We start from the raw sequence: 18,918 nt of genomic DNA on the forward strand, positions 1-18,918 counted from the left end.
GTCTCCTGTGACAGGCCTGGAGACGCCATGATGTGTGCGGGGCCAGAGAGCAAGTTCCGACAAGGGTAAGTAAACCCGAAACTCCAAAATCCTAGCCAGGTCCCCTTCTCCTGCCTGAAGCCCTGGCTTCTCTGGGCAATCTGTGGGCATCCCTCACGGTCAGACCCCTCCATCTTTCCCTCTTCCCACAGCAGTTATTCGGTAGGTCGGAGGCCCAACCCCGCTCGGGCAGCCAGAAAGCAGCGCCATCTGCTGGCCCAAGCGGGAAATGCATCTCAGCCTCCACTGAGAGCAGCCAGGTTTCACGCTTCAAAACCCAGCACCTCTTCTTAAGAACCACCAGTCCCTCCCGCTCCAAGTCCGCTCTGCAGCTTCCTCTCAGTGCCCAGTAGTACCCCTAGCACTGCCTGCTTGGGCCATATCTGTAGGAAGGGAAATCGTTCCAAGAAGGGGTAACCACTCTGCTACTCAGTGGGTGCAGGTGTCTTCACATGAGAAGCAGCAAGTCATGATCGCAGCTTACAAAGCATGTCCTCAGCTACCCTCCGCCCCGCCCCAAACCTCAGGGGTAGACAGTCCATTAGACAACTTGGAAAAAGCCCCAGGAAAGGGCTTGTCCAATGTCATATGGAGTGGGTGCACAAGCTAGTTCCAAAACATGGATCTCCTGGGACCCAACTCTTTCTTCTCCATTGGAGGTGAAAGGGCTGTCACCATACTTGAAAAAAAACAACACAGTCTAGATCAGTGGTTCTCAGCTTGTGGTCCTTGATCAGCAACATCAACATCACCTGGGAACTTGTTGGAAAAGCAAATTCTTAGGCTCCACCCTAGACCTTCTGAATCAGCAACTCTGGGTGTGCAGTCTGATCATCTGATTCAGCAAACCCGTTTTGTGAACCAGAACCATTGGTTTAACTCAATTACCCCTCTCTTTTTATTAAACTTTTATTGACATGATTTTTGATTAACAGAAAAGTTGTAAATACAGTACAGAGTTCCCATATACTCTGCACCCAGCCTACCCCAATATCAACATTTGTATAAATTAACTAAAATCCAGACCTTCTTCAGATTTCCAGTTTTTCCATTAATGTCCTTTTGTTGCTGTTGTTTCAAGTTCCAATCCAGGATATCACACTACATTTAGGACTACATCCCTTTTAAATTCCATTGGTCACCGCAGTCATCAATCCCTGGGACAGAGAATGGGTGGGAAAGCTGTTGTCTTCATTACTGAGCTGGAGAAAATGAAGTTTGAAAATGCTAAGTGAGGGAGTTCCCTCAGCAGTGCAGCAAGGGTAAGGTCCGCCTCACTCTGCACCCTTCCTCTGCCTCTTCCTTTACCCGCAGGACTATAGGATTTCAGAAGCTCCTTTGGAGTGTCCTACCTGGCCTACCCACCCGCCCTAACCTACCAGAGTACAGATGTTGAGGGCCCTCCCAGAGTGGGCCCAGCCCTAGGAGAGACCCATCCACCGCCCCTCACTTCTTCCCCTCTGCAGGGCCAGGACCGTGTCTTAGTGACTTCAGCCTGGACAGAGCAAGGCCCCATGCAAGAGAGAAAGAAACAAAGAAATACTGTTATTTGCTATCCAAAGTCATTTGTGATAGAAAAAATGCCACAAATCATTTGTAGTTTCTCCATGAGGTATAGTCTGTTTCCCCAGCCCTTGAATATGAGCCAAACTTTTGATTTGCTTTGACCAAAAGGACTTAGCAGAAGTGATGTTACACCAATTCTGGCCTAGAACTCAAAAAGGCCTTGCAGCTTCCCTTCTGTCTCCATCTTTCTCTCTCTTCCTGTCCCCCATGCATGCTCCACCTCTCTCTCTCTCAGCCCTGATGCCATCATGTGAATAAGCCTGAACTAACTGGTGGAGTGGCCACCTTGAGGAGAACCAAGTCACTCAGGCAACAGTCCACCTACTGCCCAGACAAAGGAGTCAGGCTATTTGAAATCATCCAGGCCATTTTGGGTGACAGTTGGTTTGCATACTATCCCACGAGTGACCTCAGGCAAGATCAGTAGAACTGCCCAGATGAGTCCAGCCCAAATTGCTAACCCACAATTGAATTGTAGAACCCACAATTTGAATTGTAGACAAATAAACAACTTGTTTTTAGCTGCCAAGTTCGGGAATTGTTTGTTTCTCAGCAAAGGCTAACTGATACACAATTTCTCATTTCTCTCTTGGCAATGGGATTCCAATATTTTTCAGGAGGCTGTGTGACAGTTCTAGGAGATGGGATATGATTGATCTACTCAACTGTGACAATTGTGTTCCTGCTGTCTTAGCTTTCTTTGCGGCTAGGGGTAGCTACTCTACCTGGTTTGGGCCAAGAAGATCTAAGTAGAAATACACAGGGGAAGAGAGCAGGAAACAGGCCTCTGGAAAAGTCCTGAATTTATGATAGAAGCCGATGGGTCCAGCTGGCTGGGCCTTTTCTCCTCCCTGACTCCCTTCTTCCTTGGACATAGCCACGATTGCTGGAGGTACAGCAGCCACCTTGTGATTGTGAAGTGACAAGCAATGAGGGAAAGGCTGAAAGGATCAGAGACGTGTGCCTAACTTTGCTGAGTGGTTTAACCAGTACCATTAGCCAACAGTCTCCAGAATTCATGCTATGTGGAAAAGCAAACTTCTTTTTGCTTAAGTCACTGTAACCTAGGTTTTCCTTCACTTGCAGATGAATGAATTCACATGATACAATAGAAGGACAGAAATGCAGAAGGATCTTTGTCCTTGGGAATCTGGAGCAAGTAGCATATGACTCTCCAAATCTGCCTCCTTTCTCATTTCAGCCTCTCAATAATCCCTCAAGAGCAAACACAGGACCCCATTTTCCCCAAGGTGGGAAGTGGGGCTCCCACATTGTTCAGTCATAAGTCCAAGGTCTTGCAGCGAGCTCAGAGGGTGCTTCAAGCCAGCCCCACCTGCCACGCACAAACAGAATGCACTCCTGCTACCTCTGCATGGCCTGGTTCACTGGAGGCTGGGTGTCTTTCAGGGTCCCAGTAGTAGTGGCAGGTGCCAAAGAGGCTGCTACTGCAAGTCTGGCGTGGAAGCGCCCAGGTACACCCTTAGGTCCGAGAGGGTGGACTGGACAAGCTTGGCGGGGATGGTCTCTCGCTGCAGCTGCTGGTAGGCTGCATACCGGTGGCAGCCCCCAAAGGAGTAGAAGTAGTCACCGCCCTGGGCCCCTTTGATCCAGAGGACATCGATCGGGGGAACGCTGTCTGGATTCTCCTGGTGACAAGAGGACACAGGGTGAATGAGCGTGGCATGGTGCTGGACAGTTTGCAAAGCAGACTTTGTTAACCTGGGCTGAACTCCAGGTGCTCAGGCTGGTTTGTGAAAGGCAACAGTTACACGGTCAGTTTTGTGAGCTGGCTGACCTTGGTAGCATGAAAATCAGTCATGGTCAGAGTATTTACACCATGGAAATTGGCAGATACTACAAATCAGGGCTTCTTCCCACCCCCAGGTTGTTAACCATTTATCACACCACATGTATATTACCTGGCACTGTTCTAGACTCTGGCAATAAGGTACAGACATGGCCCCTGCCATCAGGGCTATGAAGACAATAACACAGGTTGTCATGACAATGATGGGGGTGACCATGAAGCAGAGACCTGAACACAGAGAACTCCCCTGGGGAAGACAGAGAAAGAGCCTTTCTCTTTTAGAGAAAGAGCCTGACTGCCAAGTTCAAATCTCAGGTGCTGCTGCTGCTAAGTCACTTCAGTCGTGTCTGACTCTGTGTGACCCCATAGACGGCAGCCTACCAAACTCCCCCATCCCTGGGATTCTCCAGGCAAGAACACTGGAGTGGGTTGCCATTTCCTTCTCCAATGTGTGAAAGTGAAAAGTGAAAGTGAAGTTTCTCAGTCATGTCCGACTCATAGCGATCCCACGGACTGCAGCCTACCAGGCTCCTCCATCCATGGGATTTTCTAGGCAAGAGTACTGGAGTGGCGGTGCTACTTAATTGCTCTGTGACCTTTGGCAATTCATATTTGTGCCTCAGTTGCCCCAGATGGGGATGAAGATGACACAACCACCTCATAAAACTGCTGGGTTTAATGAGTTAACAGATACACAGTGCTTCAAACAACACTTGGCACAGGGACTAGGCTCGGTAATACACAGTGAGTATTACCCGTGGGAAGGGTGTTCCAGGCAGAGGGAATAGCAAATGCAAAATGCCTGAGGCCAGAACAAGCTCACTGTATTGCAGGCATGGCAAAGAGGCCAATGTAACCAGAACAGACTCGGGGGTTTGTGGAACAGAAGAGTCCAGAAAGGTTTTATTGAGATATAATTGATGTACAGCACTGTATAAGCTAAAGATATAATGATTTGACTTAAAACATCATGACATGATGACTACAATAAATTCACTGAACATCCATCATCTCATATATGTACAAAATTAAAGAAATAAATTTTTTTTCCTTGTGACAAAGTGTTAGTCTCTCAGTTGTGTTAGTCTCTCTCTTTGCAACCCCATGGACTGTAGCCCGCCAGGCTCCTCTGTCCATGGAATTCTCCAGGCAAGAATACTGGGTTACCATTCCCTTCTCCAGGGGATCTTCCCAACCATGGGATTGAACTCAGGCCTCCTGCATTGCAGGCAGATTCTTTACCATCTGAGCCACCAGGGAAGCCTCCTTGTGATGAAAGCTCTTAGGACTTACTCTCTAAACAACTTTCATATATAATGCACAACAGTGTTTATTATATTGATCATGCTGTACTTTACAGCCCTGGTACTTATTTATCTTATAATAGAAGTTAGTGCCTTGCGACCACCTGCATACAATTTTCCTTCTCTTTACTCTCCCCCTCCCACCCCTACCTCTGGTAATCACAAATCTGGCCTCTTTTTCTATGAGTTTGTTTGTTTTTGAAGCATAATTGATGTACTCCACTATGTTAGTTCCTGGTACACCACGCAGTGATTGGATATTTCTATACATTTCAAAATGATCACCATGAATGAGTCTAGTTACCCTCCGTCAACATACAAAGATATTACGCAGTTTTTGACTGTCTTCCCCACACTGCACATTTCATACACGACTCATTTGTTTCATAAATGGAAGTTTATACCTTTTAGGTCCTGGAGTGTTTTAAACAGGAGAGGGTAACATGATATGAGGGACGTTCTAGAAAGGTGTGATGAGAAAGCAGCCTTGGTGAGGTGGACAAAGACAAAAGCAGGGAGGACAGAGGCGAGTCCCCAGCAGGTATTCAGCAGAAGAGGCTGTCCTGGGTGAGCGCGTTGAGAAGACAGGGAGAGGTGGACAGGTTTGCGACATCTTCAGGCCGCAGATCCCAGGGGAGGGGTGAATGTGAGGAGAAGAGGAAGAAGAGAATCTAAGCTGACTTCCTGTTAGGGGCCTGAGTAGCCAGATGGAGAGTGGGTGGACATCTACATAGGGAAAGTCTGGGACAGGGTGGGATGGAGAAGGGGGATATGGAGTTAAATGAGTTGCTAGAAGGCCTCCCACACTGGCCCTAAAGCAGTCTCTTCTCAGGCTGCATTGATGGATTCATTATTCCATTTATCTCAGAAGTTATTATTAAGCAGTAAGGCCCAGGAATTATGAGCTGGGGCTCTTGCACAAGGTAAACGTGAATTTAAATCCCAGCTCCTCCACAGAGCAGCCGGCAGAGGAAGGGAGGTGGTTGGGTAGGGAGGGAGGTGTAAGCAAGGGGCCTTGCCACTGGGCATTGTTCCTTATCTTAAGATGGGAATAGAAACCCTATAGGCTGTTGATGAAGTTGGGAAGCTGATATAAGTTAGGCGTGGAGCACAGCCTGCCTGACAGTTCACCAACAAAGAGAGGCAGTTGTGCCAGGCAAGCCTTGTGCTGGGTGTCAGGGCTGTGACGATGGGTGGGCAGGATAACAGCCCCCAAAGATGTCCATATCCTAATCCCCAGAACCTGTGAATATGTTATTTCCAAGGGACAAGAACTTTCCAGATGGAATTAAGTTATAGATCTTCAGATGGGGATATTATCCTGGGTTGTCCAGATGGGCCAAAAGTAATCACCAGAGACCTTAAACGTGGAACAGAGAGGAGCAAGAGGAGATCTAATGTTGCTGGCTTCCGAGGTGGAGGAAAGAGGTCATGAGTCAAAAATGTGGGTGGCCTCTAGAAGCTGGGAAAGACAAGGAAATGAATTCTCCCCCAGAGACTCCAGAAAAGAATGCAGCCCTGCTGATACCTTGATTTTAGCCCAGTGAGACCCATTCTGGACTTCTGAACTATAGAACTATAAAGTAATAAAATCTTGGCCTTAGTCACTAAGTTTCTGGAATTTGTTACAGGAGCCACAGAAAACAAATACATGCCATAAGCAAAGACAGGCCTGGTTTCTGCCTCCCAGAACGTATGGTGCTGGTGTGGAAGACAGGTGTCTGAGGCCACTACACTCCAGTTGCACGGGATCAGAGGTGTGCTGACAGGTATGGAGGTGGCTGGGGGCCCACAGGAGGCCCCTAACCTTACAGCGGCTGTCAAGGAAGACACTGCCAGAAGACCAAGAAGGAGTTAGAAACAGTAAAGAAGAGATGAAACAGTGTTTCTGGCAGGGGGAAAAGCTTGTGCAAAGGCCCAGGGGTAGGAGAGAGTATCCCTGGACAGATCTATCACAAACAGCCAGGCACCGTGCTCGGGTTATGACCAGACAAAATCCCAGCTCCTTGGAGTTCAAATGAGATGGGGAGGGGAGACAATAAAACACAAATAAACACACAGATAACATAACTCAGGCGTTATCCTGAATTATGCTTCCAAGGTGAACTACTCAGGTTAATGGGAGACCTATAGAAGCCAGGGCTTCCGGGAAGCAGGCCCCTGACCCAAGTGAGGGACCAGTTCCTGTGGCTCTCTGGGAAGCAGTTCCAGACGGTGGAAGCAGCAGTGTAAACTCTAGGACTTAAAGACAACAGTCAAGCAGTAGAGAGGTTTGGAGGGGCCTCGGGGTCTCCTGTGGCCACTTCTGAGGGTCTGGGGGCTTGGGACATGATGCCGCGCAGGCCTAACCTGACACTCAGGTACCCTCCCTCCAGATCACCCTGACCTTCTTGAGCTCTCTCTCTGAGATGTGTGGCTGACCCCATTCTCTCCCAGTTCCAGTTCAAACAAGGTCTTCCCAGCAGACAGGACACCTCCAGTCCCACTGTCATAGCCAGAAGTGACCACACAGGTTATGTGGTGGCCATGCAGCTGGGCACTGGGGCCAGGCTATGCCACTTTCTAAAGGCCTGACCTTGGACAAGCTGCTTGGATCCTCTTGGGCCTCATTTCCTTGTCTGTAAGAGGAACAATAGTAGTATCTACCTTACACGGTTGGTATGAAGAAGCTGCTGCTGCTTAGTCGCTTCAGTCATATCGGACTCTGTGTGACCCTAAGGAATGCAGCCTGCCAGGCTCCTCTGTCCATGGGATTCTCCAGGCAAGAATACTGGAATGGGTTGCCACGCCCTCCTCCAGGGGGTCTTCCCGACCAAGGGATGGAACCCGGGTCTCCTGCATTGCAGGCAGATTCCTTACTGGGAGCCACCAGAGAAGCCCATATCAAGTGCTATGTTTATAGGAGTCAGAGATAGTTATTTTAATGACCTCCTCCAGTCTCCTTGCTCTATGACGAAACAGAGGCCCAGAGAGGCCCAAACTCTTGCTCAAGGTCACAGAGCAAAGGGTCAGCTCCGGCTGAAACTGAACTAGTCCCTTCTCACGTCCAGCGCGACCTCCCTCCTCCGAAGCCTTCCCAGCGGCCGGCTTCCCCGGGGCCTCACCCGGATCGTGTCCACGAGGCTTTGCACCTTGGCCTGGTCCAGCACAGATGGCAGAGGCCGGATGAGCACGCTCAGCGGCACGTTGTGCACAGCGGTGATGCAGCCCGAGTGGATGCTGCCGCCCTGCGCGCCGCCGCTTGGCCCAGGTCCCTCGGGCGCCCCCCGGCCCGCCCCGGCTCTGCCCAGCGCTCCTCCCGCGCGGAGACCCATCATTCCGCCGTCGCCGCCGCCTGGGCCGTCGCGGGACGCGCCACCTCCACCCCCGGGCTTTAACCTCGGCCGGGCCGTACCATTCCGCCCGAGCGGAGGGGGGCGCAGCCGGGCAGCGCCGAGCGTCTCTCTCCCCTGGCCCCAGGGTGGTCTCGCCCACTACCGAGCGCCCCTGCGGGACCTCTGCTCCGCTCGACCCGGGCTGCCGGACGCCAGCGGGGCTTCGGCCCTCCGCTGGGGGGCGCCTCGCCGCCTGCCCTCCGCCGCGCCGCGTCCCGGGAGTGGAAGCGGCCGGGCAGGCTGACTCAGGGTGAGTCTGCAGGTCGTGGAGTGGGAGGGGCGCGGGTGACGCACATTCCGGGGTGACTCAGGCCCATGGCGGGGGCACAGGGTAGAGGGGGCCGGACGTGCCCAGCAAGGGTGAGTCGGCAAAACTCTTGGCCGCCTGGCCCTTGGAGCGTTAGTGGTGATAGCCGCGTAGGTGATACTAATACCAAAGACAGTAATACTAGGAATCTGCTGAATGTGGTGCTGTGTCAGGCACTGTTCTAAACACTTTGCATGTACATTACCTTATTTAAACCTCAAACAACCCTACCAGCTAGGTATGATTATTATTCCCATTTTACAGATGAGGAAACTGAGGCACAACGAGGTTTAAGTGATTTTCCCCCAAGGTCATGGGGCTTGTAAGTGACTGAACCAGGGTTCCAAGGAACATTTTGTAAATATTTATTTGGCTGCTTTGGGTGTTAGTTGCAGCATGTGGAATTTAGTTCTTTAACCAGGGATGGCCCAACCAGGCCCTTGCAGTTGTGCGCATGGAGTCCTAGCCACTGAACCACCAGGGAAGTCCCAAGGAGCCTTTTGGAATGGTGCTGACAGTGTGTGGGCACTGCCCTGAACGTCTACAATAACTGTCTGCTTTCATCCTCACAGCACCTCGAGGAAGTTGACATGGTTGTTGAAGCACTTTTTTTTGTCCAAGGTAGGGCGGCTGGAAATGAAATGCTGAGCTCAGAGTCTCAGGCCACTAAACACCTGCTTACAGATGAAGACACTAGGGCTGCAAGGGGTGGTGGTGATGTGAAGTGAAGTGAAAGTCGCTCAGTCGTGTCCGACTCTTTGCGACCCCATGGACTATACAGTCCATGGAATTCTCCAGGCCAGGATACTGGAGTGGGTAGCTTTTCCCTTCTCCAGGGGATCTTCCAAACCCAGGGATAGAACCCAGGTCTCCTGCATTGCAGGTGGATTTTTTACTAACTGAGCTATCAGGGAAGCCTATGACGTAGGTCCAAACATGCCGACTGCTATCCCCACTCTTTTCTGTTTAAAGCTCTCTATCTCCTTGATCCCAGGTTCAGCACCCAGTGTCCTCTGGAGCCAGAGGGAGGCAGGCAGAGGCTCCTGGTTTTATTCTCTGGTGTTTATAGCATCTGTGGCAACATTAAGACTTTGGCATAGACTGGCATGGGTTCAGATCCCAAATGGCCACTCCCTGGCTGTATGGTCTCAGGCAAGATGCAAGAGCATCAGCCTTCTCTTTTGTAAAATGATTGTGAGGGGATTGTGAAAACCTTTGGAGATAATGGCTGTTAGAGGGCAATGTGAGTGCTAAGTCACTACAGTCTTGGTCGACTCTTTGCGACCCTGTGGACTATAGCCCGCCAGGCTCTCTGTCCATGGGATTCTCCAGGCAAGAATACTGGAGTGGGTTGCCATCCCCTCCTCCAGGGGATCTTCCTGACCCAGGGTTCAAACCTGCATCTCCTGCATTACAGGGGGGTTCTTTACCACTGAGCCACCAGGGAAGCCCAAATCAGTGCTTACATAGTGATAATCTAGGAAGGTGACAGGTTTCATCACGACACCCAGAGTGCTGAAGGAGAACCAGGAAAGGCTTCCTGGAGGAGGGGTTATTCATACTGGAAAGTGGCTTGGTTCTGGAGAGGGAAAACAGGGAAGAAGCAGGTGATGGTTTAGGATATAGGATCTGGAGTCACTTGAATGGGATGGATTTAAGTCCTGGCTCTGCCACCGACTAGCCAGTGTGATGTGTGCGTGTGTGTGTGTGTCTGTGGTGGGATACTCAGCCAGTGTGATGTGTGTATATGTGTGTGTGTGTCTCTGGTGGGATACTCAGCCAGTGTGGGGTGTGTGTGTGTGTGTGTCTGTGGTGGGATACTCAGCCAGTGTGATGTGTGTATATATGTGTGTCTGTGGTGGGATACTCAGCCAGTGTGATGTGTGCGTGCATGTGTGTGTGTGTGCACATGTGTCTGTGGTGGGATACTCAACTTTTCTGTGTCTTGGTTTGCTCTCTCAGTTGCCAGGAAGAGTAAATGAGAATAACACATAGTGTTTAGAAAGGAATCTGGCACATGGTGTGTGTTCAGTCACTCAGTCATGTCTGACTCTTTGTGACCCCCATGGACTGTAGCCCGTTGCCATTTCCTTCTCCAGGGTGTCTTCCCAACCCAGGGATCAAACCCGAGTCTCTTGTGTCTCTGAGACTGGCAAGTGGATTCTTTACTGCTGAGCCACCTGGGCTTCCCCTCAGCCCACAAATTACTGGTAATTAGAGAATTTCATCAAAAGGGAAGTTGTTCCTTTAGAACCACTTCCTCCTTTCAGAAAATAAGAAGAAACGAGGGAACAGCTTCTGGGATGGAAAAATGGAGGGTTGTCCTGAATCTTTCATCATAGTTTGCCCAGTGAGAACTCCCCACTCCTGGCAACAAATTCTGTATGTTGAGATACCTATGATTCAACTCAAAATTGAATTTTAAGCCTTAAGAAGACTTATACTTCCACATAATTAAGATTTCTGGAGGCAGGTATATACATGATTGGTGGAGGTAGTTGAACAATGTCAGGTTCTTTCCAGCTTTTTGTACCATCATCCTCCGTGTTCTTGTTTTCATCCTTATGCTTGCCCCTCATGGTCCCAAGATGTTTTGCTGTAGCTTCAAGCATCGTATACAACAGCTTTCAAAGGTGGAAGTTAGGACATTGACATCCCTTTGCCCCTCTTTTTAAGACTGAAGAAACCTTTAGTAACCATCCTCTGCCTCCCCACCCTTCTGCCCAGGAGTGTTTTCCTCATGTCTCATCATACTTCCATGCCTAAACCAGTCCCTGGCAAGGAGAGTGGAATCACCCTGATTGTGTGCACGCATGCTCAGTTGCTCAGTCGTGTCCAACCCTTTGCAATCCTGTGGACTATAGCCCACCAGGCTCCTCTGTCCATCGGATTTCCCAGGCAAGAATACTGGAGTGGGTTGCCATTTCCTCCTCCAGGGGATGGCAGGAGGAGGGATCTTCCCAACCCAGGGATTGAACCTGAGTCTCCTGCATTGGATTCTTTATCCCTGGGCCACCTTGGAAGCCTTACACTGATTGGTTTAGCTTAATTGGTGTTCACCTCTGGGCTCAAGAAGGTTTACCTTCCCCTGAAGTTCATGGCCTCTGATCCCTGAACAGAACTGGCAAGGCCTGGTACTTCAACCTTGTTTTCCTGTGTGGTTTTGGGGAAGATTCCATGAGAAAGGAGGATTGACGGGGGAAAAGGACCTGGCCAGTCAGCAGTTCCATTATTTTGGCCCATCTATCCCTAAACTATCCATGGCATCACCAATGCCATGGACATGAACTTAGGCAAACTTTGGGAGATGATGAGGGACAGGGAAACCTGGCGTGCTGCAGTCCTGGCGTGCTGTAGTCCTTGGGGTAGCAAAGAGTCAGACATGACTGAGTGACTGAACAACACCACCACCTATAAACTAATGACATGAAGACCTGACCCTTGTGTTGGGATTATGATGAGGTACCTTCCACTGCGGCTAATGTAAGCGTGCGACTGGAAGCTGGAGAAATTCTGGGATCTAACAATATTCTTTTAGTTTGGGTTCTCCCAAAAGTAGACTCTGAGACTGGGACTTGCGTCCAGGTACTTTCTTGGGGAGCTGCTCTAGTTATTATATCACTGTAATACAAACCACTGCAAAATGCAGTGGCATAAAATGACCATTTTTATTATCCTCACAGATTCTGTGGGTCAGGAATTCAGGCCGGGCACTGTGGGCACTGGTTGTCTCTTCTCTGCAATGTCTGGGCCATCACTTGAGAGGTGATTCAATGACTGGGGGTGACTCGATAGCTGGGGCTAGAATCATCTCTAGGTGTCTTCACTTACACATGCAATGGACCATCCTCCCTGTCAGCTGGAACACCTCCACGGGGCCTTTCCATGTGGCCTGGGCTTCCTCATAGCATGGCAACTGGCTTTCAAGAATGAGTGTCCCAAGAGAACTTGGCAGAAGCTTCATGGCCTTTTCCAGTCTAGTCTTGGAAGTCATATGGCATCATTTCTGTGGTGTTCTATTTGTAGGAGCCGTCATACCACCACCCTGCCCCCAACCAAGGGAAGGTACAGAGATTCCATTTCTTGATGGAAAGAGAAGCAAGGTTCTAAAAGAGCTTGTTCCCACAAAAGAGATATTGTTGGGACCATCTTTAGAAGACAGTCTGCTGTAGGAAGTGAGCCCAGGAAGGACTGGGGAAGGGAGAAATGCCAATATAAAGGACACTGATGAGCAGGTTAACATGATGGTTAACTGGGGTCACTTCTGCTGGAGACCCGTGAGGAAACATCATGCATCAGAATCATCCCACCCTTATGACCAAATCACTTCCCCAAAGTCCTGCCACCAACTACCAGCACACTAGGGATTAGGCTTCAACGTATGGACTTTTGGGGGACATAAACATTCAGTCAGGAACCAACAGTTAGAACTGGACATGGAACAACAGAATGGTTCCAAATCAGGAAAGACTTACGTCAAGGCTGTACATTGTCACTCTGCTTATTTACCTTATATGCAGCGTACATCATGAGAAATGCTGGGCTGAATGAAGCACAAGCTGGTATCAAGATTGCTGGGAGAAATATCACTAACCTCAGATATGCAGATGACACCACCCTAATGGCAGGAAGTGAAGAGGAACTAAAGAGCCTTTTGATGAACGTGAAAGAGGAGAGTGAAAAAAAACGGGCTTATAACTCAACGTTCAGAAAACTAAGATCATGGCATCTGGTCCCATCACTTCATGGCAAATAGATGGGGAAACAATGGAAACAGTGAGAGATTTTATTTTGGGGGGCTCCAGAATCTCTGCAGATGGTGACTGCAGCCATGAAATTAAAAGACACTTACTCCTTGGAAGAAAAGCTATGACCAACCTAGACAGCATATTAAAAAGCAGAGACATTACTTTGCCAACAAAGGTCCATCTAGTCAAACCTATGGTTTTCCCAGTAGTCATATATGGATGTGAGAGTTGGACTATAAAGCAAGCTGAGCACCGAAGAACTGATGCTTTTGAACTGTGGTGTTGGAGAAGACTCTTGAGAGTCCCTTACAGCACGGAGATCAAACCAGTCAATCCTAAAGGAAATCAACCCTGAATATTCATTGGAAGGACTGATGCTGAAGCTCCAGTACTTTGGCCACCTGATGCAAAAAGCTGACTGATTGGAAAACACCCTGATGCTGGGAAAGATTGAAGGCAAAAGGAGAAGAGGATGATATGGTTGGATGGCATCACTGACTCAGTGGGCATGAGTTTGAGCAAACTCCAGGAGATAGTGAAGGACAAGAAAGCCTGGTGTGGTGTAGTCCATGGGGTCACAAAGAGTCAGACACTTCTGAGCAACTGAACAGCAACCACCAGGGACCTACTATATGCTGAGTTGTGTGAGTATGGGTGCTGGAACCTGTCACCCACTGGGATGACTCTGATTGGGTTGGAGGAGACCAGTCAGCCACATTCCTGGGGTCAGCCCCTTTTGAGCCCCCTGGGTGGGTTAAGTGATGACTATATGTCTGAACAAATGTGAGCTCTGTTGAAAGGAGACGGTGGACCAAAGACCTGGATACCAGTGGCACATCCCCTTGGCCTACCTTTGATCTCAGTTAACATTGTGGTGGAATTATTGTACAAACCGACTCACCTAGCACTGCTGGCTTCCCAGCCAAGGCTTCCAGTATCTTCCATATTTTCCATCCCTGTGGGAGTCTCCTAGAGGTGTTGAGGGGTTCGCCAGTTGCAACTGGAGCTGGTGAGTAAAAGGGTCTTACGTTGTCACAGGTGGAGAATTATGAGAAACATTCCAGGCCATTTGGACCTTTTTTGGATCCTTCTCAGAAAATAGCAGTACCAGACCCATTACTCCAGCAACAACCCCACTAACACACCCTCTATCTCATTCTTCTTGCCCCTGCACTTCTGCTTCCTGAAATCACCTCCCAAATAAACTAACTGCACTCAAGACTTTGCTACTGGGAAGTCAAAACTAAGGCAAAGGGGGAATTTCACGGATCATCTGCAATAGTTCCGAACCTTACCTGTGTTAAAATTATACATGTCTTGTTAGACGACAGTGGACCAGGCACCTGTCTGTGCCTTGGTTTCTTAACTTTCAAAATGGCCTTCATAATGGTGCCTAACTTGTACAGTTGTTGAGAGAATAAAGCAATGATAAAAGTAAGGTCCTTAGAACAGTGCCCAACGTGCTGTGAGTGCTCAATAATATGATAATATGTCAATATCATATTGTCAAATATCAAATCTGATATGTTTGATAACATTTTAAATGTATAATAGATCTCAAAGGTCTCTCTGTGTTTGCACTTCTAGACTGGTCCCAAGGTATTAGCCCAGGCTCTTGTTTGCAGGTGTAGGAAACCAGCGTGAATCAGCCTAATGAAAATGGAACACTTGATTACTCCCTTGACTGCAAGGTGAAACTGGGCTCCAGAGAAAAGTGGGTTCAGAGACTTTTTTCTGTCTCTCCCTTGGCAGAGGGATTACCTCCATGTGATAGGAATGTGGCTATCAACGGGTTTATCTTTGGCTTTTACTCATAGAAACCGGACAAGAGAGGCTTAATATGCCCTAACATGTTTCCTCTCAGGAAAGAGAATCTGGAAGCGGGAAGTCCAGGACTGGGATGGCTGCTCCATTGTCACTAGCGGCACAGGCCCTTTCTATCTGTCAACTCCATCATTTTAGAGTAGGGTCACCTCCTAGTTCAAAGGTGTTCCTGAAGTGCCAGCCTGGAAGAAGGTGGAGAAATGAAGAGGCAAAGGATATGACCTCCTCCTTTTTCTGGGTGTTGTCTCAGAAGTTCCATATAACACTCTCCCTTGTGTGTCATTGACCAGAATTTGATCACATGGCCACTGCTGGCAGCAAGGGCAGCTGGGATATGTAGTCTTCATCACTTTCACTTTTCACTTTCACACATTGGAGAGGGAAATGGCAGCCCACTCCAGTGTTCTTGCCTGGAGAATCCCAGGGACGGGGGAGCCTGGTGGGCTTCCGTCTATGGGGTCACACAGAGTCGGACACGACTGAAGTGACTTAGCAGCAGCAGCAGCAGCAACAATGGAAAGAGAAGATGGATATTGATAAGCAGCTAGCAACCTGAGCCACAGCTCTCAAGTTACAGGTCTTATGATTTGGAAAGAGGGAGAGAGGAAATTTCCAAGTTCTAGTCAGATGCTCAAATCTGAACCAATCATCTATGGCCATGAGGGAACAAGACTCTTTTTTTTTTTTTAAAGCATAAATCACCATTATTGATTATGACTTAAATGTGTGTAGTTCATTAAAAAAAATTACTGGTTATCTGCTGTTGGCTAGGTACTGTGGCAGACCCAGGAAATTTAATGACAAGCAAAAAGACTGTCAGTCCCTTTCTCATGAAGCTTATAATCTAATGGGGGAGACAGAGAATAACCAGATACCACAGTAATTAATGGAAAAGTGTACATTATTGGTAAGTGCTGTGAACCAGGATCATGTGGTCCTTGAGGAAGTGATCATCAACCTGGGAAATGAAGACTGAAAGGAAATAACTAGTCAACAGTGGTGGTGTTGGCATTGCAAATGAATTATGTTACTGGTGGTCAGAACAGCTTATGCAAAGGCCCTGTGGCAGTGGGGAAAGCAAAACTGCTAAACAGAGGTGGCTATAACTGAAACAGCAAAGGGGCTTATGTCTGAAGATTCAGCTTGAGTGAGGTAAAGAGTCAGACTGGGTAGGTCTTTGAAAACAGGTTCATCTCCCTACCCCCCACAGTGAGAAATCACTGAGGCGTTCAAACGTAGAAGAGGAACAGGAGTGACATAATCAGAACTGCATTGTTAAAAAGATCCCTGTGGTCACTATGGAGAGAGGAAGGGAGGTGGTGGAGGCAGAATGGATCCAGGGTCACCAGTAAGAAGGTAAGAGATGATGGTAGCTATGGTCTAGGGTGGAGACTGAGAAAGAGATAAAAATAAACAGAACCTGATGGATTAGATGGAAGGGTAAAGGAGACAGATGGAGAAGAGAACCACATCATGGCTTCAGACTTGGGCTGGTCTATAGTACTTTTGGGATATCCATGTGGAGCTGGTTTGCAGGGAGATGTGGATTTGCAGCTCAGAGAGGTCAGAACTGAAATGTAAATTTGCAAGTCATCTGCATGGGGGTGAAAATTGAAGCCGTGGGTGTAATGAGATTGCTTCATGAGAATACACAGTGAGAAGAGGAGTCTAGGAGAGACCTTGAGGAGCACAGACCAGGACAGAAGAGGGAACGGGAAGTGGGTTCCTTAGGCACAGGAAGATGAGTCTGCAAAGTCACTAAGTGGAGCAGCCAGACAGGGCAGAGGAGAGCCAGAGTTGCATCCCAGAGGCATTCTTTTGTGAGGACTGTGAAAAGCAGAGTGGACATATGCTAATTGAGGTGCTCTGGGCAGAAGGTAATGGGGCCATGGGCTTTCCCATGTCTGCTCTGCTATCCAGGCTGTGGGCTTCATGTAGGGCTGGTTCCCTTTAAGGTCACAAGATGATACATTAGATGTTTATTAATATAAAATGCTATCTAGAGTGGGTTCTGGTCCCTGGACCTGAAACAAATGTAACTGATGCAATAACCAATCAGGAGCAGTGTGGATGACCAGGGAAGGCGTCAGGTGCCTTGGCCCTTCAGTCTCCCTTTGGAAACTTTGTGGGGGATTTCCACACTGCTGTCATTGCTGGAGACACCTAGCGCATAGCTCAGGATGCAGTCAGCCTGTCCAGAGGTGTATGAAAGGAAAAGTGGACAGGCACCAGGTTAAGGGTATAAAATTTGAGTGCCCTGTCTATAAACGGAAGAAAACTGAAAGGTGACTCAAAGGGAGATGCAGTTCCAGCCTATACTCCCAGGCTCCCAGCCTGGCATTGGGCCCTCAGAGCACACCCCCACCCTGTGAGTCTGTGCTGGGGGTTGGAGTTAAATGGCACGATGCTAGTAGTCCCCAGTGAAGTTGTTTAGTAAGGCAAGGAGAGATTTGCATTTTGAAAACTCACCAAGCCAGCTGGCAAGTGGGATGGACTGGTGCTCCACCGGCTTACTGAATACTTTTGGTGACAGGTAGCCCACAGGCTCTAGGGGTAGCTCCTGGTTTTGGGACAACGTTGCTGAGCCAAAGTCAACCTTTTTGCACGCCTGCATTTGCCACTTGTATGACCAATAGGACTGGTCAGAACCCCTCCTCCCCTGCCCCGCAGAGAGAAGGGTGAAAGTGGGGAAGAATATAGGGATTGTAAACTGGCTGTCAAGGGACAAATCTGGCCCGTAGTTGTATTTGTTTGAGAGGTGCAGTTAATTTGAATTGCAGTTCTTTAAGGTGAGACATGCTGTTTTCAGGTGCCAGCATCCCCTAATGTCTTAGGGCAGCCTGCCTCATTCACTTATGTTATTAATCTGGGTCTTGAACCCTTTCAGTTTGCAATCCCAGTAGATGAGGACCATTAAGGACTGAGGATGCCTGGAACCTTGTGGATGTCAAGGGAATCCTTGAGCTGTGTGACTGCTGGGGACAGCTACAGGCTGGTCAGGCTGGTGGGGCAGGGGGCGGGGGAGGGATTGAGTGGAACAAAAATCTGGCTGCTTCTTAGATGTTCCCCCACCCCACCTGTCCCCATCACAAGGTCTAGAGGCACTGATGAGTGGCCAAAGTCCCTTTAATATCCCTGAATTGCCTTACAAGTAATACTGCTGAAGGTGAGGAAGGGATGGGAGTCTGGGGTGGGAGATGGGGGAGGAGAAGGGAGGGAGAGCGCCAAGCGCTCATACAAAATATGGCCAAAAGGCTTAGCATGCATGGAAAATTATTGCTGTCGGAAGTTCCTATTTACAGGATCAACACCCTCCGTAGTTGCTTCTGCATCCCCTCTCCCTCCCCTCATCCCTGCCGCCCCCCTTCCCAGGTGGGCCTGGAGCTGAGAAGCCCTAGAGAAGTGCACCTGCTCCCGGTGAGGGTCCCTCCAGGCTCCACCCTTATTTGCTGCTTAGGGAAGAGAGGGGAGGGTCAGAGATTATGGGACTCCTGCTCCCGAGCTGGGCGCCTAGAGATGGGGCAGAGGCGTGTGCTTAAAGCAGAGGGGGCCAGGGCCCAAGAGCATGGAGGTGTGTGCTTCGGTCCTCGCCCGGGCATGCAAAAGCGCGGCGGGGGAGGTAGTGACGGCCAATGGGGGGCCTGCTGGGAGCCCCGGCCCCTCTGCCCGGGAGAGTTGCATAGACGTGGCGGGAGGGAGCGCTCCTCCCGGGGAGCGGAGCGGGCCGGAAGCCCCAGCGGGTCCGGGGCTCAGTCGGTCCCTGGAACTTGGGGTTCCTCAAGAAGAGGAATGAATAGGAAACATATCGGGGAGGCTCCTCTCTCCGGTCTCCCTGCTGTGGGAATAGAAGGCTCAGGAGGGTGGGGACCTGCCCCAAGTCTGACCTCCTGATGTCCCCCCACCCCCTCAGTTGAGGGTCTGCAGGCTATCCCTCCCATTCTCACGCCCC

At 49.4% G+C, this 18,918-nt stretch overlaps 2 protein-coding genes across 2 annotated transcripts in view; one reads left to right on the top strand and one right to left on the bottom strand.

Moving 5' to 3' along the window:
- Positions 1-936: 936 nt before the first annotated feature.
- SRXN1 (sulfiredoxin 1) lies at positions 937-8,194 on the bottom strand. Its single transcript, XM_055434791.2, has 2 exons — positions 7,821-8,194; positions 937-3,251 (listed from the first exon to the last, which is right to left on the bottom strand). The coding sequence occupies exons 1-2, from the start codon at positions 8,031-8,033 to the stop codon at positions 3,048-3,050; spliced, it is 417 nt and encodes a 138-aa protein (XP_055290766.1). The 5' UTR covers positions 8,034-8,194; the 3' UTR covers positions 937-3,047.
- The window catches only part of LOC129561930 (uncharacterized), a 59,122-nt gene continuing 48,313 nt past the window's right edge, over positions 8,110-18,918 (top strand). Inside the window, exon 1 of the mRNA XM_088843888.1 lies at positions 8,110-8,340. The gene's annotated coding sequence lies outside the window, so the exon portion shown is untranslated. The remainder of the gene's footprint in view (positions 8,341-18,918) is intronic.

This window comes from Moschus berezovskii, chromosome 15 (genome assembly GCF_049115385.1).
Source record: "Moschus berezovskii isolate FMDL1 chromosome 15, NW_MosBer_1.0, whole genome shotgun sequence".
NCBI classification, from domain to species: Eukaryota; Metazoa; Chordata; class Mammalia; order Artiodactyla; family Moschidae; genus Moschus; species Moschus berezovskii.

What these genes read in the sequence shown, in the direction of transcription:
- SRXN1 (XM_055434791.2), bottom strand. Translation starts at nt 8,033, where the DNA reads ATGATGGGTCTCCGCGCGGGAGGAGCGCTGGGCAGAGCCGGGGCGGGC. An exon ending in GCCTCGTGGACACGATCCGG is followed by an intron (nt 3,252 to 7,820) that starts GTGAGGCCCCGG and finishes TCTTGTCACCAG; the next exon opens with GAGAATCCAGACAGCGTTCC.